This window comes from Watersipora subatra, chromosome 1 (assembly GCF_963576615.1).
Source record: "Watersipora subatra chromosome 1, tzWatSuba1.1, whole genome shotgun sequence".
NCBI lineage: Eukaryota > Metazoa > Bryozoa > Gymnolaemata > Cheilostomatida > Watersiporidae > Watersipora > Watersipora subatra.
The window spans coordinates 8,751,409-8,775,353 of record NC_088708.1 but is presented as its reverse complement, the minus strand read 5'-3'; the positions used below and the strand labels follow the sequence as shown (position 1 = coordinate 8,775,353).

Below are 23,945 nucleotides of genomic sequence, written 5' to 3'. Positions count from 1 at the left end.
AAACCTGTCTCATTGAGTTCTACACAGTGGAAAGGGGTATTTATGAACCAAAAAGGGGGCAATTAGTCTGTGGTGATGAAGTGATAAAGAGTAGTTTTTATTTATGTGTAAGTCAGTGGAAAGGGTGCATTTTATAACACCTCAGACTAGCCTTTGGGGATGAATAGAAGAGGGTAAAACCACTGGGAGTTAGAATGCTTAAAAACGGCCGCAAGACATCTGCGCAAAAGAAATAACTTTGCTCCTTTGTTGGTTAATGCATAGTTGGACGCATTAGGCAACTTGAAAACGAATTGATTATTTACCTGGAAAGTTATATATATAAAACAATGAAGCAAACAGTATTTTTGAAACAAAATTAGATATGACCAATATAGTTCATTTATTGGCCAAAGTTCACCTTAAAAGGCTATTTCTTAATTATTGGCATGAAGCTAGTTTGACAATAAAATGTTTCTGCTCCTTGAACAGCCGTGAGCTAGCATCTATGGATAAAGCGCCAGGGAAACGGAGTAATCAAAAGCCACATGTCGTTGGCCATACAGGTTAAGTTTCTGTTATTTGATACATCAACAATTTACGAAATAAGATAATAAATCTAAATTAAACGTTGCAAGTAATGCGCTACAAGCGCAAATTCGATAAGGCAAATTTTTTTATCAATATTTGTAGCCTATGTAAAGGAACAAAAAATTTTAGAGAGTGAAATCTACCAATGAATTACTTACACTTTGTCGGCTATCTCTTTAACTTTCCACATGTTGGCAGCTAATCCAACTAACGAATAAAGCTAATTAAAATTGTTAGAGCGTGTGTAATTTGAACTGACAAAAACCATAAAAATTGTTAACTCTTGGAAAAAAATGGTGGATGGATATAAAGCTAGACTCCTCCCCATAGTCTTTTCGTGCTACGTTGGAATATGGCGTCAAGGACAGGTCACGTAAAACCAAAACTGTTGCTTACGCTTTAAATAATTAATTAATTTTAACTATGTGCGTGGCAGTCGTGGCCGAGTGGTTAAGGCGATTGACTAGAAATCAATTGGGCTCTGCCCGCGCAGGTTCGAATCCTGCCGACTGCGAAATTGTTTTTTATATTGTATACTATTTATATTTGTAATAAACAGGCCTAGGCAGCAGGTGGTCTGGTGACTTGTGATTGGGTTTGTTGGAGGTCGTCACCTTACATCTACCAATGGGGTTTGGGGACGCCAGTAATTGCTCTTGCTGACCAGTGGGTGCTCTGACAGGCCTAGGCAGTAGGTTTTTTGTGCCCTGACTAAAGGACTTGTATAGCTGTTTACTCCAGAAGTTCATGCCTACTATATGTACACAAGGCAATTCCTGGACAATTAAAGGTATGCTACTTTTAATGTAATGTAAAATTCATTTTTGCTAGCATGTTTTTATAGCTGTTATGTACACTTTTTTATCTTTTCTAGTATCGCAAACCACATGTCACATGTTCATCTAAACTTTTAGATTTCACGGTGTATTGGTGAATTAAGAGTTGGACAACATGTATAGATTTGTTCGTCGCCAAGAATAAATAAACTCGTTCAATTCATTTACCAAGCAGCAGTGCAATCTCCTTGTTTGGATTAGCCTTGTCGTTACATACGGTATACTCCGCATAAAATGTACCAAACTTGCCTAGCATCCGCATAAATGTTATAGTGAAATCATTAATTTTCTCTCATAAGGAGTGAAATTATTTGACCTCTTAATTTCTCTCACAAGGAGTGAAATTCTTCAACCTCTCTAGGAGTGACTTCTGTGAACCTAGACGCATATAGGCATAGAGTCAAGAATATCTACAGTCTCACGTTACGGATTTAACACTAAATCGTAGACGCACTAGGCGTACAAGGATACACGCGTAGTCAAAAGTCAGCCGATTAAACAACAATCACAGACAATAATCGTACAGAAATACATCAAAGGCCACACAGTACCGCGCATTTACAGAGATAGAACCGTGCATATTGAAGCAAACATTCACAGTGGAAACTGCAGTTCATCGTCGTAACCACTCTGCTATTAACACTCTCATACATATCGTACAGTAAACATAGAGACACCGTTGTATCGACACACCAGATGACACACAAGAGCCTTTACCCACGCGTCAGCTACAGCTAAGTTGCTACACGTACAATTTATTACATTTTAATTAAAGTTGAAATCTGTTTACCCAGCAGTCACGTAGGTTTTAGTCATAATTTGTCTTTTGGACTTGTTACAGTTGGTCATAGCTTTTTTGTTTTTGTCTCTATATACTGCATTTTCTTTATTAGTTACTCTTGTAACTGGGTAGGACTGTCAGAGAACACCTTGGTTGGGCGGGTTATTGTTTGTGTGTCCACGAGCTCGCGGAGTTGGCGGTGGCATCACCCTCATCCTGTTACTTGTGGGTTGTCTACCTGTTGCTTGGCCTTGATTTGCCGCAGTTGCTCAAGCTGTCTTCCTTGCAGTGGAACCTTGACCAATTTCCTTACATTGAAGTAAAGTGTAAAAAAGGTAATTATTGATAAGCACGCAATTAATGTATTGACCGTTCCCAAACTTGCCGTGGTTAACTGCACACAAATATTGTGGTGTAGATGATTAGTAATAGCATAAGGTTGATTCAATAATAAGATTTTGTGCACAATGGCATCCTCTGATGAAGAGTTAATGACATTGCAGTCAAATGTAAATGAAACACTATCTACAACTGAGCAGAATAAAGATGGTAATGGTAGTCATGTAGCTGTGCCTGACAGTGGACATGTGTCTGAGAGCAAAGCACTTAGAAGGTCTAGGCGTGACATTAAACTTGCTTTAAAAGCTAGAGAGCAAAAGGTTTTAGTACTTTCACAGAGATTAGTAAAAATTGTTGATGAGTTTTAAGAGCGAAGTGAAACATTTTCAGTAGCTGCTGAAAGCAAAGAGCTGTATGATGTACAAGCTTTTGTTTCACAGATGGAACATAAATCGCATGCTATATGTAGTACACTTGATGAGATTAAGACACTTAGTGAAAATAAAGTTGAAACTGTCACACAAAACCTCTTTGAGCAGTTTATTGCTGAAAGCCAGCAGTTAAGAGATTATCTTCAACAACGAGAAGAAAGGCATGAGGAAGATGAGCGATTGCTACAAGAGGAAGAGGCAGATTGCAGGAGGCCAAAGCTCAATTGGAAGAGCAGATGAAGCAGTTGCAAGCTCGTATGGCTGCTAGGCAGGTACAACTGCTAAAAGAAACAAGTTCTGACAATGCAGAAAGTGTGCAGCAACCGAATCAAGCTGCCATACAAACAGCACCGCCACCTCCCACAGAACGTAGACGCTCAGTGTTGGAGGCAGACACTATGCCACAAAATACACACGTTTCTAACCAGCCAATCAGAAGACAAGAGCATCAACCAGTAAAAGCATCTGCCATTGAACTCAACAGAGAGCCTACATCTGAACAGCCAATTCTACCGCAAGCATCTAGAAACAGCTTCCAGGCTCATCATGAAGCACTTGGAGGATATCAAGCAGCACAACAATGGAGTCCTACAACAGCAACGTCACAACAAAACATGCTAAATAAAGCGGAGGACATAGCAGACGCCGTTACAGAACGGATGCACATTTCTTTGTTAGCTCCACCAGAGCCATTTGTCTTTAGTGGAGACCCTCTCCAGTATGCTGATTGGAGAGCCTCGTTTAATGACCTCATTCATTTCAAAAAAGGAACACCGATAGAAGAGTTGCACCGACTCAGGAAATATGTAAGTGGAGAAGCGCTAGAAGCTATCAGTGGATACTTTCGGCTGCAAACTACTAATGCCTATAAAAAAGCGCTTGCAACCCTTCAAGGAGAATTTGGTAAAGACGACTTGGTAGAAAATGGCTTCAGAGACAAGTTGGAAGGATGGCCAAAGATAGGCAATAAAGACCAAGTAGCACTCAAAAAGTACTCCTATTTCTTGAGACAATGTCTTGCGGCTCAAGCAGCTATTCCAAACCTCAAGGCTCCGGATGAGAAAAGAGAGAATAAGAAGTTTATAAAGGCTCTCCCTGGATGGGCAATCAACCGCTGGATGTATTATGTAACGGACCAAGAAGAGAAGGGAGGATTTCCACCTTTTTCAAAGTATGTGGAATTTGTCGCTCGTGAAGCTAAAGTGTCAAACAACAACTTGTGAGATGGAAGTGATTCAAAACCAAATTCCAAGCCAAAAGCCAACATTTCAGACAAACCACAAAATGCAAGAAGCTATCGCTCCAACGCTAACAAGGCTGAAGATTGCATACTTTTTTATAAAAACTCTCACGTTGTCACAGAGTGTCGCTCATTAGCGGCTAAAAGCGAGGAATATAAGAAGAAGTTTATCATGGAACAAAGGCTATGCTTTGGCTGCATAAAGACCGGACATAGCAGCAAAAGCTGTTCAGAAAGGGCTACCTGCGGTAAATGTGGCAAAGCCCAACCTACAGCTCTACATCAAAAAAGAAGCTTTACTAAGGAGAAAGCAACCAAGCAAGAAAGTACTAAAGAGAAGCAAATTCAGCCACAAAGGTCTGGTGAGAGCGTAACCGAAAGTAAGAAAGTAAATGCTAATGCAGCGGAACAGGGCCAAAGCAGGCTCCTTAGTATGATTGTACCAGTTTACGTGGGAACGGGTCTATCAGAGCAGCTGGTCTATGGTCTTTTCGACACCCAGTCAGATGTCAGCTTCATTTCTCAGAGCTTAGCTTCTAAGATAAAGCCCACGTTCACGCCAGAAAGGATTACTATTACGACACTAAATGGACAGAAGACCAAGCTTTTAAATTGCTACAAGCTCACAGTTAGAGACTTTGGCTTAGCAGCAACAGAAAAGTTGGAGATCGAGGCTTATGAGCAGGAATGTATCCCCTGTACACCAACTCAAATACCGAATAGAAGTCATGTAGCTGATCTCCCACATCTAAAGAGCTTGCTCAGAAAGCTACCACTCTAGATGGCTATTCCAGTGAGACTGCTCATAGGAGTTGACTGCTCAAAAGCATTAGCCCTATTAGAAACCATACTCGGGCAGGAAGGACAGCCTTTTGCAGTAAAAACGAAGCTCGGATGGACGCTGTGTGGCGAGATAAGCAAGTCGGTACAAGAGTTCACAGTACATAACACCCAAATCAAAGAAGAATGTGTGCTAGATGATTATTCTCTTGGACAACCAAAGCTGTCACAACGTGATTTGCAATTCTTGGACACCTTGGAAGGAGGAATAACAAAGTTAGAAAGTGGGTCCTACTGTCTACCTCTTCTACTCAAGGACAAGTCTTTTATGCCTAATAACAAGGCACAAACCGAGAAAAGACTAAAGCAGCTAGTTGAAAGATTCAAAAGAGATGAAGAGTACAAGATCGAGTATTTCAGTTTCGTCAAAGATATGGTAGACAATGGCTTTGCAGAAGTAGTCGCTGATGAAGCTGATAAAGGCAAGGAGTGGTATATCCCACATTTTGGCATATAATACCCAACAAAGAGAAGACTTCGCGTAGTTTTTGACGCCAGTGCCAGATATGCAAATGAGTCCCTCAATGGCAAGTTGCTTACTGGGCCCGTTCGCATGAATAGTTTGATTGGCATTCTTTTGCGGTTCCGCAAGAACCCAATAGCAATATCTTGCAACGTGGAGAAAATGTTCCACAACTTTCATGTTCCAGAAGCACATACAGACTATTTACGGTTTCTTTGGATTGATCCAGATCTGAAATCAGTGAGTACCTATAGAATGACAAGGCATCTCTTTGGAGCCACCTCGTCTCCAGGCGTCGCAATCTTTGCCTTGCGACACATTGTAAGACAACACAAACATGAGAAACCTTCAGCTAGCAGATTTATCATCAAAGACTTTTACGTAGACGACGGAATCACTAGTGTCAATACAACAGAAGAGATTGTCAACCTGATTGCCGAAGCAACTGGCATATGCAACAGTGGTAACTTGCGACTTCATAAGTTCGTAAGCAATAGCCGAGAAGTAATGGCTGCTATGCCACTATCTGAAGTAGTACAGGAAGCACACGGTCATGACCTGTTTCATGACCGTCTACCTACTGAAAGAACTCTCGGTATAGAATGGTCTATACAGACCGATACCATAGAGTTTAAGAATAACATGAAGTTCACAGCCCCTACTAGAAGAGGAATACGGTCTGCCGTCTCGCAGCTTTATGACCCTTTGGGGTTGCTCTCTCCTTTTACTCTGAAAGGACAAATGATTTCCCAAAAAGCTTGTCAGGAGAAAGGCGAATGGGACGCAGAAGTATCTATGCAATTGCAAGAACAATGGCAAGAATGGGTTTATGAGCTAGACAATCTAGACACCGTCAAAATTGACCGATGTGTTCAAGCAAAAGACCTTGGCAGAGCAGTGCACACAGAGCTGCATCACTTTAGTGACGCAAGCCTACAAGACTATGGTGCTTGCACGTATCTGAGAATGGTGGATGAACATAGCAAGGTCCATGTTACACTGCTTATGGCTAGAGGAAGAGTTGCTCCCACGAAGCTGATGACTATACCCGTTTAGAGCGGCAGGCAGCTGTAGAAGCAGCAAAACTCAGCGCAACTCTCAAGGCCGAGCTCGATATGATAATCGACCAAGAATATTTTTGGTCCGATCCTGCTGTAGCCTTAGGCTACATTAAGAACAGTGAACTCCGCTATCACATGTTTGTGGCGAACAGGGTGCAGACAATACGGAGCAACTCTGAATGTGAGCAATGGCACTATGTTCTAGGAAAGGCTAACCCCGCCGATCTATTTTCTCGAGGTGCAAGCTTATATAGCCTCCAAAAGTCTGCATGGTGGCATGGACCACAGTTTCTGCATGCTCCAGATATAAGGAAACACTTAAACAATGAGTATTAAGGTGAAACACTCCCTGAGGACCCAGAGATCAAACGACCCAAACAGGTGTTGTGTACAAGGAAAGCTCAGCCAGAAGAAAGAAAGCTGAACTTTGAACGACATGGATCGTGGACAAGACTGATTAGAACAATCGCCAAGGCTAAAACAATGCTCAAAAATAGAAGTTGGCGAAAACCAAACTTATATGTTTTCAACTGCAGGAAGCAGAGAAGATAGTTATCAAGCTAACGCAAAGAGAATATTATAGAGATGAGCTGAAGGCTCTCGAAAGCTCTCAGTCGGTGCACAAGCAAAGCTCACTACTGTGTTTGACTCTATTCCTGGATAAACAAGGCATGATGAGGATTGGTGGGAGAGCTAGGAGATCCTTAGCATTAAGCTTCAAAGAGAAGCACCCTCTGATATTGCCTGAGAAAGCTCACGTCTCAAAATTGTCGATAGAACCGGCCTATCAGAAGGTGTATCACCAAGGACAGGCCATGACCTTAGGGGCTCTAAGAACTCAAGGCTATTGGATAACAGCTGCGAACAAGCTAGTTAAACGCCATATTTATCAGTGTGCACCTTGCAGAGCCATGAGGGCGCCAGCAGTACAGCAGCAGATGGGAGAACTGCCTCAAAGCCGGATTGAGCCTACTCCGCCTTTTACGTATATAGGTATGGACTGTTTTGGACCGTGCACAGTTAAGGATCGCCGTATAGAAGTAAAGAGATGGAATCTCCTTCTGACTTAGATGTATTTTAGGGCTATCCACATAGAGCTCTTGGATTCAACGTCAACAGACGCTCTAATAAATGCTCTACGCTCCTTTATTTGCATTCGAGGTCCCGTTAAAACAATATGCTGTGACAACGGAACAAATTTTATAGGCACAAAGAATGAGCTCCTCGCCAGTTTTGCGAGCCTGAGCTCCGGCATTCAAGACGCCTTGAAAGACTCTATGATAGAGTTCAAGTTCAATGCTCCGAGTGCCAGCCACGCCGGCGGTGTGTGGGAGAGGCAGATACGCACAGTGAAGTCTGTGCTCAACAGTATGCTTCCTACCTATACCACAAGAATGGATACAATGGCTCTGAAAACCGCTTTCTATGAGGTCATGGCTATCGTGAATAGCAGGCTACTTAGTGTGGATAATTTCAACAAGCCTGACGAAATAGTGCTCACACCTAACCATTTGATCACTATGAAGCCCAGTCAGCCAACTGTAGTTCTAGGAAAATCTGGCAATGAAGAGGCGTATGGCCGTAAAATGTGTCGAAAGGTACAACAATTCGCGAAACACTTCTGGACAGAGTGGCGCAATCAGTACTTCGTTCACATAAACAAACAACAAAAATAGACAAAGATGGAGAGATCCATAGCAATTGGTGACTTCGTGTTGATAATGGACGAAAATCTACCTTGAGGACAATGGCTCACAGCAATCGTACAGCAGGTGTTCAAGGACAATGATGCCCTGGTACGAAGAGTCCAGCTGCGAGTAGCAAACAGACACCTCGACAGACAAGGAAAGAAGATGACGGAACCTTCTGTGCTGGAGAGGCCCGTCCAGAAGTTGATACTTCTCGTGCCAGCAATAGATAGTTAGATAGCATATGCTTACAGTTAGTATACCCATATATTATACCCACAGTGTCATAGCGTCGATAGTATCATGGTAGTATCAAGGTGTATGATTTTGCATAAAATTAGGTGGGAGTGTAATAAACAGGCCTAGGCAGCAGGTGGTCTGGTGACTTGTGATTGGGTTTGTTATGTAATAAACAGGCCTAGGCAGCAGGTGGTCTGGTGACTTGTGATTGGGTTTGTTGGAGGTCGTCACCTTACATCTACCAATGGGGTTTGGGGACGCCAGTAATTGCTCTTGCTGACCAGTGGGTGCTCTGACAGGCCTAGGCAGTAGGTTTTTTTGTGCCCTGACTAAAGGACTTGTATAGCTGTTTACTCCAGAAGTTCATGCCTACTATATGTACACAAGGCAATTCCTGGACAATTAAAGGTATGCTACTTTTAATATAATGTAAAATTCATTTTTGCTAGCATGTTTTTATGGCTGTTATGTACACTTTTTTATCTTTTTTAGTATCGCAAACTACATGTCACATATTCATTTAAACTTTTAGATTTCACGGTGTATTGGTGAATTAAGAGTTGGACAACATGTATGGATTTGTTCGTCGCCAAGAATAAATAAACTCGTTCAATTCATTTACCAAGCAGCAGTGCAATCTCCTTGTTTGGATTAGCCTTGTCGTTACATATGGTATACTCCGCATAAAGTGTACCAAACTTGCCTGGCATCCGCATAAATGCTATAATATTGTATACTATTTATATTGGATACTATTTATATTGTATACTATTTATATTGTATACTATTTATATTGTACACAATTTATATTGTATACTATATGTAGTTTGTTGGTAACTTTTGAATTTACCCAGCATATAAATGCAATAGCTTTCTCTGTTAAAATGGCGTAACAAACTGAAAATAAAATGTTTTCACGGATATAATGTATTTGTTATCCCACGACCAAACAAGAGCGAAGCAATTGGTTGGGAGATTTATGATAAATGCACATGTGCACACAACTCCCGAAAATTATTCATCAACAATGAGACGAACCCTTGTATCAAAATTTCATCAACAAATTTAACCATCGTTTTGTAGAGTCGTTAAAGTATAATAACGATACAGAACACATACAAACCTCTTTAAATATGTTACCAAGTCTTTGTAAACCGTCGGCATTATCTTAAAACTTACCCATCTGATCGGATTATACACAAATAGACAGATTTATTTGGACGAAAATCGTTATTAAAACTTGCTAAGCCTCACTTTTATCAAAGTTAAGACCCGAAATTGAAACGCCGAGCGACAGGGAATAGAACGATTAAGTCGTGCGCATTTCACGAATTAAAACGTGCATATTTTACCAGTCTATAGCATTGTCGAATTGCCGAAGGTTCCTGTAATTAACGTAGGAGTACTGAAATCGTTTCATTTTTGTCGATTTCAAAGTATCCGACATTTTAGACACATTTGAGATTTTTGGTATTCTAACTGATGTCCAACGCAGTGTAAGTAAAGGAAATGACGATGATATTTTTTTCTAACGATTTTTATGAGATTACGATATTTAATTATAAGTTTGGATATTCTTCTTGATACTTTTTGATATCGTTAGCAATGACGTTTTGAAATGTAAACATAATTGTGCATTGGTTTTCTATTATTACTGTATTACTATTACTAAGTTTGGATATTGTTTTTGATACTTCTTGATATTGTTAGCTATGACGTTTTTAAATGTAAACAAAATTGTTCATTGGTTTTCTATTATTACTGTATAACTATATTAATAATATTGGTTATTCTAATAATATCAGTGCATTTTACTTCTAATATTGCATTTCTCCTATTGCAGGGGGAGAAATATAAACATATAATCTTTTCCTTTCATTATTGCTGTTTGTCACGACCAAACACTTTTTTAAATAGATTTTCTAAAAATCTATATAAATATCACTTCTTGATATTGTTAGCTATGAGGTTTTGAAATGTAAACGAAATTGTGCATTGGTTTTATATTATTACTACATTGATAATATTGGTTATTCTAATAATATCAGTGCATTTTACTTCTAATATTGGCCAATATTGCATTTCTCCTACTGCAGAGGGAGAGATATAAACATATATTCTTTACCTTTCATTATTGCTGTTTGTTGTATATAATAACACCCAAATCCAGTACATTACAACTACCATTGCAGTTATCCTATTGCGCTGCAGTGCCATTTGACTGCTAATATTGCATTTCTCAACCATCAGTACTCTTTCTTTTTTCCAATGTCACTTTGGTCATGGGCTGTATGACAGGGGAATTTCTAGCATTATATTAACAATTACGATTGACATTTTTATTCATTAATTTTTTCATGATGAATGTTTAAAAACATAAGTTGGTGATAAATGTACCTGGCAGGAGTGTAACTTTGTCAAAAGCAATCAAATATTAGCCACAGTTTTATTGCGTTAGCTATATTCATTGGTTTTGGTAAATGTTGTTTTTAACATTACATGTTTATGTTATTGGTACATTGTCAACTATTCAGCTGGTTTGGATACTGTAAAGCAGTGTCACTACTTTGAGTAAAGTGTCTCTTGCTTTTTCCGTGCTCAGTAAGCGGCTTTCAAACAACTAACACTAATAGGATTCATACTCTTTTGTGCATGTTTTTAATAAGTCTGCCTGATATTGTACCTGTCAGTTATTATAACTCAAGTGTCAACATGTATGAAAGGGGAGTCAAATGTATTTTAACTCATAAAGTTTTTAACTTCATAAAGACAACAATATAAACGAAGAATCTAAAAAAACCAACCATGTAAACAGAATCAATATAAGCCAAAATAGTTTTAAATGTCTTTCCAAGACATCCTTTAACAAATCATATTGTTGTTACTATAGCCTGAGTTGTGATATAATGCAGAGAAGGAGTGACGTGTACTGACATACGCAGTGGACACAAAGACAACAAAATTGGTGAATAGTTGCACTAGGGCCGTCTGTATTAGTAATCCGCTAATTCAACTAATGGCCTTGCGTCGAAGAGTGTCACAGGAATACAGTATATTATTCCTTGCTAGCAAAATATTTACAATTGTTTAGATTATATAAAAACTTAGTGCAATACCAATAATTCAGCATTTTACAGATGTATTTACAAAAAAATATAGCTGTGTACAACCATTTTGAATAGTCGTCAGTGAGGAAGAATGTTTGGAAAGAATGAAACAAAGACAGCTAAATATAACATGAAGGTATGTGGGATGCTGCTTGTAGCAGCACTATAAAAAGGACAATAAGGGCACTGATAGGATCCGCAGACTAAGCACGGGGTTAACTTGTTCAGCTCCACTTTTTCGTAGTAGGTCAACAGGAAGTTGGCTGTAAAAGCAGACAATAAAATGACATACATATTAGTTTAAAGATGCAGTTTCCAGCCCACTAGCCTGAATCACAGCTCTCAAATACAGGCCCCACTGATCTATAGTATTTTAAACTATCCTACTGCTGCCTCTCTACCCTCTCTGGCCAAAGATGAAGACTGCATTATGTGACAGCTGCTGCTTCTTGAACAGAGCATTAACAGAATAACAGCTCAATTTGCTCTGATAGATATGTAAGCCTAAATAAATGTATATCTATCACAGTAGATGATAAGTAAGATCGTAAGTATTTTTACGGTGAACTGTTTTTAATATGACCACTTTATGTCCTGTTCTCTTCTTCATATGATCACTTTATGTTATAGTCTGTTCTTCATATGGTCATTTTATGTTATCTCTCTTGGCCATCTCTCTCGGCTGCGGCCAAGAGAGATGCTGGGAATGGAATGGAGATGCCCCTTATGTAGGCCTAAATAAATGTAAAAGGGGCATCTTCATTCCATTCTCAACATCTCTCTTGACCGTAGCACCCATGCTAACTTTTTTAGTATTGCAATGTGGCTTGATAGAGTTGAACAAATGTTCGCTTCTGATTTTCGGTATCACGTGAGAACGACTAAGCAAATCAGTTTTAAAATGGCCAAAATAAGGGCTGACTGTAACAAAAAACAGCCAGATGAGTAGTAGACCACGATATAGCATAACTGGCTGAGGAGCAGACCACAGCATAAGGTGGCTATATGAACATAAGACCATAACATAAGATGACTAAAGGAAGATCAGACTATGACATAAAATGGTCATATGAAGAATAGGCCATAACATAAGATGGTCATATGAAGAATAGGCCATAACATAAGATGATCATATGAAGAATAGGCCAAAACATAAGATGGTCATATAAAGAATAGGCCATAACATAAGATGATCATATAAAGAACAGACTATAACATTAAGTGATCATATGAAGAATAGAACAGGACATAAAGTGGTCATATTAAGAACAAATCACAGTCAAATACTTACGATCTTACATTGCTAAGTATGCACGTGTTTGTAAACTAAGCTCAGATCTGTTATAATCTGTAGCCCTATCTCTATTTTATATATTCATATCTCCATTACCATGTTCCAGTTTTTTGCATAGCAAATGCACAGTTATCCCAAATTAAAATATATGTGTGCATGATATAATTTATTAGTAATGGATGTCCTGTTTCCTAAGGAAAGAAGCTGAAAAATTAAAATTTTAAGTTTTTAAGTTATAATATCAAAGAAAATTTAAACTCACTTGGTTCGTAGTACTCGTATATTTTTATTTTTGTGAGCTCCGCAACAGTGGCAACAGGATATGACCTGTAGGATGTGAACTCCACGCAGTTGAGGCGACTCTTATTTATCTGCAATCACAATTATCAGACCTGACACAAGCGATACATTTAATGCACAAACATTGGGGTTGAATATAGCGAGCAATGGTTTTTACCGAGAATGGCTATATTAACCTACATAACGAGTTCGAATTGAACACAATTAAAACTAATATAATACTCATCTAATTCCAAATGCCATACACCTTTCCAAATTCATAACCTTTTTGTGCTCGTAAAAGGAGTACAGCAATTCTATGATTATAATATGGTTTGGCACGTTTATTGATTGCTGCATCGACGGTACTAACTATTATAAAAAGTTTTATTGATTGAATGTAAGTATAATAATTTTCATAAATTAAATAATGACAAAGTGCATAAGTTTTGTGTTTTGTAGATTAATTGGAGATATATAATCCTTAGGTAAGGCCAATATAATATTTAATGCTTGGAACTGTAATTTTGTGCCCAACAGTTAGGTTTAATTCTACAGGAATTGTCTGCGATTCACTTTGATAGGGATAGGCCTGGGTTGTCTATGTATGATCTAAGATGGGCTCTACAAATATGGTAACAGTCGGTTATATTATGTATCTAATCTAAAAAAGTGGATTAGTTAGAAACCGAGAAATGAACAGTCTACCTCTATCTACATAATTATTTCAATGAGTGTTCATTTCCATACTTCTATATTCAACTTAGTTTTATTTTTTATCTCAGCTGTACAATTTAAACAAAAACGAAAATAGAAACTTATGGGCTTCATCGATGTCTTACTTTATAATTGCTCTTGTCAATAGCTTACTTATTCTTCTTATATAGACATCTTAGCTGATATCTGCTGAACTTAGTTGATATCTGCTAAACTAAGCTGATATCTGCTGAACTAAGCTGATATTTGCTGCACTAAGCTGATATCTGCTGAACTTAGCTGATATCTGCTGAACTAAGCTGATATCTGCTGAACTAAGCTGATATTTGCTGAACTAAGCTGATATCTGCTGAACTTAGCTGATATCTGCTGAACTAAGCTGATATTTGCTGAACTAAGCTGATATCTGCTGAACTTAACTGATATCTGCTGAACTAACGGATATCAGCTGAACTTGGCTGATATCTGCTAAACTTAGCTTATATAATATGATCATAGTTGTCATCCGCTGAGCTGATATTTATATGTTTTAGCATATATTTATTGATTTTAAGTTTTTAACAGATATCTATTGATTTTTACTGATATTACTAGATTTTTATCGCTGTCTATTGATTTTTATTGATATCTACTGATTGTTACGGATATCTCTATGTACGATGTGTCTATACTCTATATGCAGTCATAACGTCATAACTAAGGGTTGTTAGTGCTGTATATACAAGATGAACATAAATACGCACAAGAGCTACTCACATAGTCAAAGTAGAATACTTCTAAACCACCCAGATGCTGGGCAGCGCGCAGAGAGGTGGTGGATCTTTTTTTCTTGACAAGCTTCTGAGAGCCCCAGTTAGAAGCCTTGTATCCACTTGGTAGAAAGACTTCTAATACTACCATTCCACTCTGTTCTGACTCGCCTGTCCACCTATTAAACAGGAGTTTAGCAGTGACCTTACTAGTAGAAGGGAAGCATGGATAAGAGATTATCTAAACCCTCTAGGGTCAGAAATTATCTCTAACCTCTATAAATTTGCAGCATTTTGTAAGAAAACTGCTAAAAACAAGCTTAGTTTAATATTTTTAGATTGTTGATCACTTAGAAAAGCATTCTAAGCCTGAGGCCCTACATGTATGTAGATCAAATGACAATGAGTAACACTCAGCAATAGCAAAAAGACAAAGTTAATCTCGCCACAGAAGCAAGATAATATTATAACATATATTACATTACATACATGGGACACAACTTAAAGTCTATGAAAGAATGATTGAATCCTCTGGTTGTTATCTCTCTGTTAAAATCTCCGAGATCAAATATTCCTCGATGAGGGGACTTTTTTAATTGGTCTCGATCGTCCTCTATTGTTTTTGTAGTTCGTAGATGTACGAGCGCGATACCATGGCCTCGAGCTGTTGCTTGTATGGTACCCCAGTGAGATGGTGCCTATAAATACATTATCTCACTCATCACTTCAGATTTACAAAATCATGTCATTTCTTGTAACTAATTATTTTCCTTGTGTGAGTAATAGGCAATATAAATAGACAATAAAAATAATACACATAATACACAAATAATAAAAACAATCAACACCAATAAAAATAATAAAAAGTAGAAATCAATAATTTTATGCCTAGTTTTGCTTTAAAAAAGAACACATCAGGAGAAACTGTCAGTCTTCTGAAACTGGAAAACACTGGCACAGAGCCAATGACTTACCTCAAAATAAATAAATCTAACACAGCATTATTTTATTAAATAATTTTATTAAAATTTCATATTCACTCCAAATGTCATATTTAACAACGTGAAGTATTCTAGAATTCTGTTGAGGTATTAGTTACTTTTCCTACTGTTACTTCTCAGTCATAGCAGCATCATGAAGCTGGATAGGATTAAATTCAACTTACTGTAACTTGCTGAAGTTCAAACCAATTATCTTGGTTGAGGTGAATAGAATGCACCCAGTCTTTATCTTGGTCAGACCTAAAGGTAAAGGTCATGTCATATGTTGCTCTGTCCTGATCTCTTTCAGCGAGTTTGGTGAGAGCCTGCATAGCTCTGAGAGTATCCTGAAAGAAGAGAATATTCTATAGTGATGTTCCATTCTCTTTACTCTGTTTCTTTCTCAGGGATGGAGAGAAGGCTCGTATTAACTACTGACTGTGTTTTTTGAACCAACAAGTAAGTAAATAGATGTTAGGGGTCATTATTCTACCAAAAGGTCAAATTGAGAATAATGCATCGTATTTCAACATAGTAAGTGTATGCAGTACACAGCCAGAATGAATGTGAAGCTACATGTATGTACAGTTATTACAAAATTGGGAGTTGTCACAACATGACATCTTATTAATCTAATATGAGGAACCTACATGGGATGAATAGAAGCCTCCCACAGATAAATGCTGCTCTTGTAGAAACTTCTGTATAGAGTCCATCTCCTTGGCAGACTCGCCGTTTTCCAAAAATGCTAGGAGGGCATAGGAGGTTGCTGTGACGGTGTATCCTCCAACAGTTGATCCTTTTTTAGGCATCAACCTGACTGTGTTATCCAGTCCGTATGCTTCGCGTTTTATAGCTGGTATGTTATGGATTGACCAGTAGGTCATATCACGTTCTGTAAAAGTATTAGTTGGCATTTAATAAATAGCACCACTATATATTGTGTGACTACCAATCAGTAAGTTACCCTAGTAATGCTATGGTAGGCTGATTACACCGCTGCCGATATGCTCTCTTTGCTGTCTCTGCTGCAAAGCTTGTTCAACAGCTAATACCCATCTTATTACTTAATAGTTTTTTCAGATTGAATGAAGTCAGCCTGATATGCATTCCGCATTAGTTAATGGTTTTTAAACCAGAGCAAATATATTTGGCATACATGTACTTTTTTTAGTAAAAAAACGTATATTAAAAAATATATATACATATATTAAATTACTGCTATCACTAATTATATATAGTTTCCAAACTGGAGTTCCAAGTTATCCAAAATGTTTTTCTTATGTAAGTATGTTACCAAATCCACACATTATAGTAACTTCCCTGGTCTTTGTAAAATAGTGAACAGGTTAGTTCAAAGATCTTAAGAGAAAACAACTAAAAAGTCAACAGAAATTATAATATATGTATAACCTTGGTATAAACAATTAAATTGAAATTCATTATTTCACGTAAGCTGTAAATAGTGTTAATTAATTTGAAGTCTAACACAGTGCACCCTAAAATATTTTTTCATGGCAAAACCAAATATTAGGTTTCAAAACTCTCTTGTTTAAGTATTTGGCAAAATAAATCTTCATGTTTTAGCATTTGACAGTTTATAAAATAATTTTATATTTATAACTTTAAATATCTCTAACTTTCTATTCAGTGATAGTGTAGCTGCACACTCCCATATGGCACTGCGATGCTCGCATAGAAACAACCGTGTCATTCTCATTCTGTCGTGATTCGGTGTCGCTGTTTGGAAGTGGAACAGCCATGCAATGCGCCATATTCGTGCCATGGATACGGCCTTAGCATCTAAAGGTATCGCATTTGTGCGCGCGTATAGGTCTTGCTTTCCTATTGCTTTAAACGGTTTGTTTTTTCTTTGACCTTTTAAAGCTACAACCTTGACATAAGGTGTCACACGACCATCTCTCTACTATAAACAAGGTGTTACACAACCATCTCTCTACTATAGACATAAGGTGTTACACAACCATCTCTCTACTATAGACATAAGGTGTCACACGACCATCTCTCTACTATAAACATAAGGTGTTACACAACCATCTCTCTACTATAGACATAAGGTGTCACACGACCATCTCTCTACTATAAACATAAGGTGTTACACAACCATCTCTCTACTATAGACATAAGGTGTCACACGACCATCTCTCTACTATAAACATAAGGTGTTACACAACCATCTCTCTACTATAGACATAAGGTGTCACACGACCATCTCTCTACTATAAACATAAGGTGTTACACAACCATCTCTCTACTATAGACATAAGGTGTCACACGACCATCTCTCTACTATAAACATAAGGTGTTACACAACCATCTCTCTACTATAGACATAAGGTGTCACACGACCATCTCTCTACTATAAACATAAGGTGTTACACAACCATCTCTCTACTATAGACATAAGGTGTTACACAACCATCTCTCTACTATAAACATAAGGTGTTACACAACCATCTCTCTACTATAAACATAAGGTGTTACACAACCATCTCTCTACTATAAACATAAGGTGTTACACAACCATCTCTCTACTATAAACATAAGGTGTCACACAACCATCTCTCTACTATAGACACAAGGTGTCACTCAACCATCTCTCTACTATAGACATAAGGTGTCACACAACCATCTCTCTACTATAGACACAAGGTGTCACTCAACCATCTCTCTACTATAGACATAAGGTGTCACACAACCATCTCTCTGCTATAGACATAAAGTGTCACACAACTATCTCTACTATAGACATAAGGTGTCACACAACCATCTCTTTACTATAGACATAAGGTGTCACACAACCATCTCTCCCCGATAGACATAAGGTGTTGTTGATACGACCATCCATATTCTTGTGACTTGAACTACCGGTATTAAAACCAATTCTTTTGTGAGAATCTCTCATCTAGATACCTGTTCTTTTCATGGAGCGCAACCTAAACATGGCCTGCTGGCTGGCAGAGTTCTCTCCAGCCACAAGCAGAGTATGAGTTACAATAGCCATCTCCAGAGGGTCATTTGTCTTTGCGTAGTGACTAGCCAGATAGCCTGATCCGAGCTCTATGGCTCGCACAACTTTGGCATCCTACAGCAGAGGAGAGATTTCACTGCATGATATAAAAAAGTACCAATGAGCAGGCATTAAAACAAATCTCATACAACACCAATACACCTTGAAAAAAGTCATCGAGTTGCATAATACCTTCTCAAAAATTATCATCACAATCAACAAATATACTCTTTTACACTTTGCTGCAGGCATCATAATGGGTCCTGCACAGCAAAGAAAAAATAAACTGCTAACTCTTTTGTGGACAAACAAAGGACATAAGTTTTCCTTCCGGCTGCTATCGCAACAGAAAACTGAGAGTTATCTGTCCATGCACAAACAAGGTCAGAATTCTTACCAAACTTGTTACATCAGCTGCTTTCTTTAAAGAAGCCACACAGAGGGCTGTTAGAGCTAAGTTCCCATCTACAGTTCCTTCATCTGTCTCAATATCTGTCTTGCTCTGTAAAATATAGCTAATTTGTATAAGTATTTAGATCGTAGCTTGATAGGTTCTTGGTCACAGATAGGTTGTCAATGCTAATCCATTATGCAAAAGATGATAATCTTTAAAATCTTTGTGTGCTCCTACCATATAGAGTTTGTCAGTAATTGTTATTGTCAGTTACAACCATTATTGTTTATGTTATTACCTTAACCTGTCTTGACAAACTGTTGTTTTCGCGGAGTTGTCTTTCGGCTAGCGGAGCGAGCAAAACAACAGTTTTGTATTGTTAGCTCGCTCCGCTCGCCGGGAGACACCTCCCCAAAAACAACAGTTTGTCAAGACAGGCTAATTATTACCTACGAGGCAAGCATTTTTTGCCTACGATTGATGCACTAGTGTTGATGCACATTCCATAGTATTAATTTGCAAACAGTGTGAGTGAAAAAGAAAAAAATATTGCCTAATTTCGACAAAATACAAGAAATTAAAGGATTTAATGGATTAATAATTTGTTTGACAACAAAACGTCAGTGGAGATAATGGTGGTAAAAGAACTGTAAATGCTGTTGGTCCAGTCAAAGTTGAAGTCTCATTGCTATTGGTTAACTGCTATTGGTCCGGTCCCAGTTGAACTCCAATTGCTATTGGTTAACTGCTATTGGTCCGGTCCCAGTTGAACTCCAATTGCTGTTACTCCAGACGAAGTTGACCTCTAAATGCTATTTGTCCAGTCACAGTTGAGCTCGCATTGCTATTTGACCACACAGATTGCTCATCTCAGAATCTTGAATGGATCTAGTAAATTGTTAACAAACTTCTACCTGATAATGATTTGTACATGATTCAGGACATCAATGCTTTCCAGGTGCAAATATAACATATCAGCTGTAACCATGTAATAAATAACCTACGACAAGCTCTCCTGACCCCTTAGAAAAATAACTAAGATGCCACACGAGAGTTTATAGACTCATATGGATTACTTTGGTTTCTTAATTTTCTTAATCGTCAGATATTATCTCTGCTTAGGCTGGCCGGCTATTTAGTGTTATTTATGCTTTCTTACATCTGACAGCGAGTTAATTAAGAGCCGATGATAAAATGGCTATGACTTCATCTGTCAGGAGACAGTGCATCTGTGGGAGTAACCTACTATGGCGGTTTCACGCACAATATTGTAGCTTTGGATATCTGAACACCAGACCTGTGTGATACCTTTTTTAATTGTTGATGAACAATACTGTTCTATGTGCTCTTCAGGCATGGCAGCCTGTACAATCCTGTTGTTAAGGTTACTTACAGCATAAATCCTGTTGTGCACGGTGCCTTCTTCGAGAAACCTCCCAGTTCTTTGATCTTGCTTACCGATTAGCCACAATGAAGTCGTATTTAGCACTTGAACTGGCATCTGGAAATCATCTCCCACGTCACTCAGCAATACTCCGTCTGCCATTACTTCTAGTGCCACTGCTGACAACCTGCAAATCATGCTTTAGTGTTAAATTGGTCACCAACAAACATCATGATTTGCTAGACATAACGTTATTGGTTACCCACAAACATCATGATTTGCTAGACAGCGTTATTGGTCACCCACAAACATCATGATTTGCTAGACATAATGTTATTGGTCAACCACAGACATCATGACCTGCTAGATATGAGTTATTACCCAGGATGTTGCAGTATATGTAGCGTTGCATAAACAAAGATGCGGGACAGAAGTAGCTACGGTCACAGCTGGTCCACTGGCAAATGCTTTAAGGCACTATTTGGTGAGTAGCTACCCAGCCTAGGCATGCATGTCAACGTTTTCTTCTTGTCTCTTTGACCAGAATCATAAATTTTCAATAACGCTTGGGCTGGATGTTTGAGGGCTAAATCAGTTAAAAGCTAAATGCTTTCAACGTTGTTTTCAGTGACCACTATCTAGTTCTTATTTTTAATGCAAAAATGATCATTTACTGTGCATTGCAAAAGTTTTGTAAGTCTACAAGTCTTGAACAGAATTAGCCAATCAAACATGAGCAATTCAGAAGTATTTTGAATTGAACAAACATCAATTTAGTCGGTCCAAGGCTAATGGCATTGGAAGTTGTGGGGAGTGATTAGGTGCCCCATTGATGTTAAACATTAACCTTTATAGTTTGTGCAAAACAGAGCCTAACACAATGATAACTTGTAAAGCAAACAATATACATGATATAATGTATATAGTAACATAGTAACATATATATACAATAATACATGTAGGTATATGTGTTGCAGCATGAAGGGTTGGAAGGGAATGGTGGCGAGGCTTGTTATAACACTGCGCTGACAACTAAGCTGACACAACATATAGCCTGAGTTCAATACTCTTACCAGGTGCTTGATTTGTAGTTCCACCTGAACTCCTTGAATGATCCGTCCAACTCCCAGTACGCCAACATCTCCTGTATGGCTGTGTGAAAGCAATAACAAGGCATAAACCAAGCTGTGATCAAGATGTGATGAGTATATTTCTGGATTGACATTATGAAGTGTTGACCTTCAACTCCGGTATTGCTGTTTTAGGCCTGGTCAGCTACCACGAACTTATCAATAGCGCATAACATAAAGAGAATGTACAACAGAATAAAAAGAAAGAACATTCATGTCATCTTCTGTTCCTTATCATTACCTTCTTGTCAATCTTTCAACCTGAGCCATTTCTAAAGGGTGTAACACGTTGCCACGATCAGTTCATTCAACAGATAACTTACTGTCACAAACATTCACTAAAATGCATGTTGTTTTATTTTTGTTGTAAACTTTGAATTATCAGATGTAAGGTAAAAAAAATTATCGACCTGCGGTGATAATTTTTAACACTTGATAACTTAATAACAAGAAGGAACTACATCAACATTCCATTCCAGTTTATTTGTTCAAAAGCAAATTAAAGAGATAAAACAAGGATGTCATCATATTCTCTATATTAGGGTGAATGAACAGAGATTAGGCAATAGACTGAACTTTATTACAGGCAAACATAAGAAATGTGCCGATTGAGGGGGGGGGGGGGGAGGGGGCAGTTCTAGCAAGTGTGCGCGGCCTTGTAGATAATTAAATGTAAAATGCCTTCTGTCGTATGCCATAGTTATGCCCTTAAAGTTGTAAGGTTTGTCTAATAACGATTTTGGCACCACAGTTTTATACACAGTCTCTTTTATTATCAGATTTTAGCTACTGCCTATACATAATATCTCACAATATAATACAGAAATTTTCAAAATTTACACTTTCACACATTTAAAATTTTTAATTAGGTCAGGTAAATGCTGCTCTACTAGTGCAATTTTAAAGTTAAATGCCCAAGATTATATGCATCGATTGCTGAGAAGGTTACAGCACGCGTACTTGAGTTATCGGTAAACCACCCCCCCCCCCCCCCGAGTTCCTTGATGTACCCCTCACCTATATTCATGTTGTCAGTCACTTTTTTCACTTTGGAAGTTGAAATCTTGCCAAGAGAACGCATCATATCCAATGTGTAAAGATTCATTGCAAAGTTGAACGTCGCCTCATGACCACTGTAGCTCGGCTGCTTGCCGATCAAATTGCCTGTCTGCAGGTAATATTTAGCACTGGGAAAGAATGAGATGCCAATGATGTCACCTGAAAATAAACAAAGCGTATTTATTTGAGCTTTATGGGCCTGATGAGCTGGCGAATACATGGAAAATAAATTTACAGCTCCATCAAAATTCTTTTTAGTAATCTCATTGGTGGCTATTGAACTGCCAAACCTAGACCGAGTTCTTTGCAAAGATAGTTGCAAATATTAGTTGCGGATGTTGAAGAAGGAGGGAGGGAGATGAGGGTAGAGAAAAAACGGAGGTAGAAGGAAAAGGGCAAGAGAAAAAGGACAGGATGAGAAGATCTAAACACCTGTTAAAATAGATGAGTTTCCTGTAGAAGCATGTTAGCTAGTAGTTAGTAGCAAGAAGAGCTGGCAAGACTTACCAATGACGCTTATTACAGATTTGGCAGAGCCAGCAACATGCGTAGTCCCTCCTTGTTCAAAAATTTCTGCAAATTCTTCTACTGATATATAGAGATCTGGAAGCCTTTCAGCATTCCTCGTTCTTAAGTCAACTTGATAGCTGGTTATGTTGGCATCAGGTATGCCATCATGCTGCAACAGGTCATCACCCGATGTCAAATAAATTTACTTCAGCTCTGTACGCTGATGTCAGCATTAATACCAAAGCATATATGTTTTGTAGCTAGCTATCAAAGTATTACTTACATGTAAGTTGAATCAGTAATTTTAAAATTTTAACATATTGCTATGTAGTTGTTTGAATTAGCGTGTCTCTTTATATGCACTCTTACCCCGACTGTGAATTTAAATTTCTTAGTGTGACCCCCTACAACACTGAGCATTTTAACAGGAACTGTAATAGAGCCGGTGCGTGTTGGCTCTATAGGTATGTATATCATCTTCTTGCCTTTTTCTGACACTGAGACGAGGATCTGAAAATATAACCGGTGTTTATTAAATAACACAATAACTAGTAGCTATGACCTATGTTTGTAATTCAGGGGATTTTTCAAAAAGACGCAATGATGAATATGAGAGGAATGAATATGAGAACGCAATAATATGTAACTTCCACCGGAACAACTAATAGCTGTATATAAATGCTCTGCAGGTTGGATTACTGTATATGGTATGGTTTAGTACATACAGCTGCTGGCATCTTTCATGGGTTGAACCAGTAGGAGTTTCAGCATTGCTTGTGATTTATTATTAACATAAAAACTCAAGTCTCTTACAAGATAATA

General features: G+C 38.2%; 4 protein-coding genes and 1 non-coding gene across 6 annotated transcripts in view; 3 read left to right on the top strand and 2 right to left on the bottom strand.

Moving 5' to 3' along the window:
* The window catches only part of LOC137410596 (clathrin interactor 1-like), a 30,379-nt gene extending 29,477 nt beyond the window's left edge, over positions 1 to 902 (bottom strand). For both annotated transcript variants that reach the window (XM_068096043.1, XM_068096042.1), the window contains exon 1: positions 729 to 902. In XM_068096043.1, the coding sequence (XP_067952144.1) occupies positions 729 to 760 (32 nt within the window). In that variant the 5' untranslated portion in view covers positions 761 to 902. The remainder of the gene's footprint in view (positions 1 to 728) is intronic.
* Positions 903 to 1,002: 100 nt separating this feature from the next.
* Trnas-aga (transfer RNA serine (anticodon AGA)) lies at positions 1,003 to 1,084 on the top strand. The gene has a single exon. It is a non-coding gene; the product is annotated as a tRNA-Ser (tRNA).
* A 4,506-nt stretch (positions 1,085 to 5,590) lies between these two features.
* Positions 5,591 to 6,556, top strand: LOC137396484 (uncharacterized). The gene has a single exon (XM_068082818.1). The coding sequence runs from the start codon at positions 5,591 to 5,593 to the stop codon at positions 6,554 to 6,556; it is 966 nt and encodes a 321-aa protein (XP_067938919.1).
* Positions 6,557 to 6,615: 59 nt separating this feature from the next.
* On the top strand, positions 6,616 to 8,486 carry LOC137396405 (uncharacterized). The gene is made up of 4 exons (XM_068082704.1): positions 6,616 to 6,801; positions 7,098 to 7,546; positions 7,643 to 8,159; positions 8,334 to 8,486. Exons 1-4 carry the CDS (start codon positions 6,616 to 6,618, stop codon positions 8,484 to 8,486), a joined length of 1,305 nt encoding a protein of 434 aa, XP_067938805.1.
* Positions 8,487 to 11,455: 2,969 nt separating this feature from the next.
* Positions 11,456 to 23,945, bottom strand: part of LOC137398929 (CD109 antigen-like) — a 29,794-nt gene continuing 17,304 nt past the window's right edge. The window contains exons 18-30 of the mRNA XM_068085095.1: positions 23,493 to 23,633; positions 23,121 to 23,292; positions 22,572 to 22,772; positions 21,498 to 21,576; positions 20,434 to 20,611; positions 19,044 to 19,148; positions 18,550 to 18,721; positions 16,266 to 16,510; positions 15,801 to 15,962; positions 15,125 to 15,333; positions 14,643 to 14,814; positions 13,153 to 13,261; positions 11,456 to 11,859 (exon numbers count right to left, since the gene is read on the bottom strand). Of these exons, the coding sequence (XP_067941196.1) occupies positions 11,675 to 11,859; positions 13,153 to 13,261; positions 14,643 to 14,814; positions 15,125 to 15,333; positions 15,801 to 15,962; positions 16,266 to 16,510; positions 18,550 to 18,721; positions 19,044 to 19,148; positions 20,434 to 20,611; positions 21,498 to 21,576; positions 22,572 to 22,772; positions 23,121 to 23,292; positions 23,493 to 23,633 (2,130 nt within the window). The 3' untranslated portion in view covers positions 11,456 to 11,674. The remainder of the gene's footprint in view (positions 11,860 to 13,152; positions 13,262 to 14,642; positions 14,815 to 15,124; positions 15,334 to 15,800; positions 15,963 to 16,265; positions 16,511 to 18,549; positions 18,722 to 19,043; positions 19,149 to 20,433; positions 20,612 to 21,497; positions 21,577 to 22,571; positions 22,773 to 23,120; positions 23,293 to 23,492; positions 23,634 to 23,945) is intronic.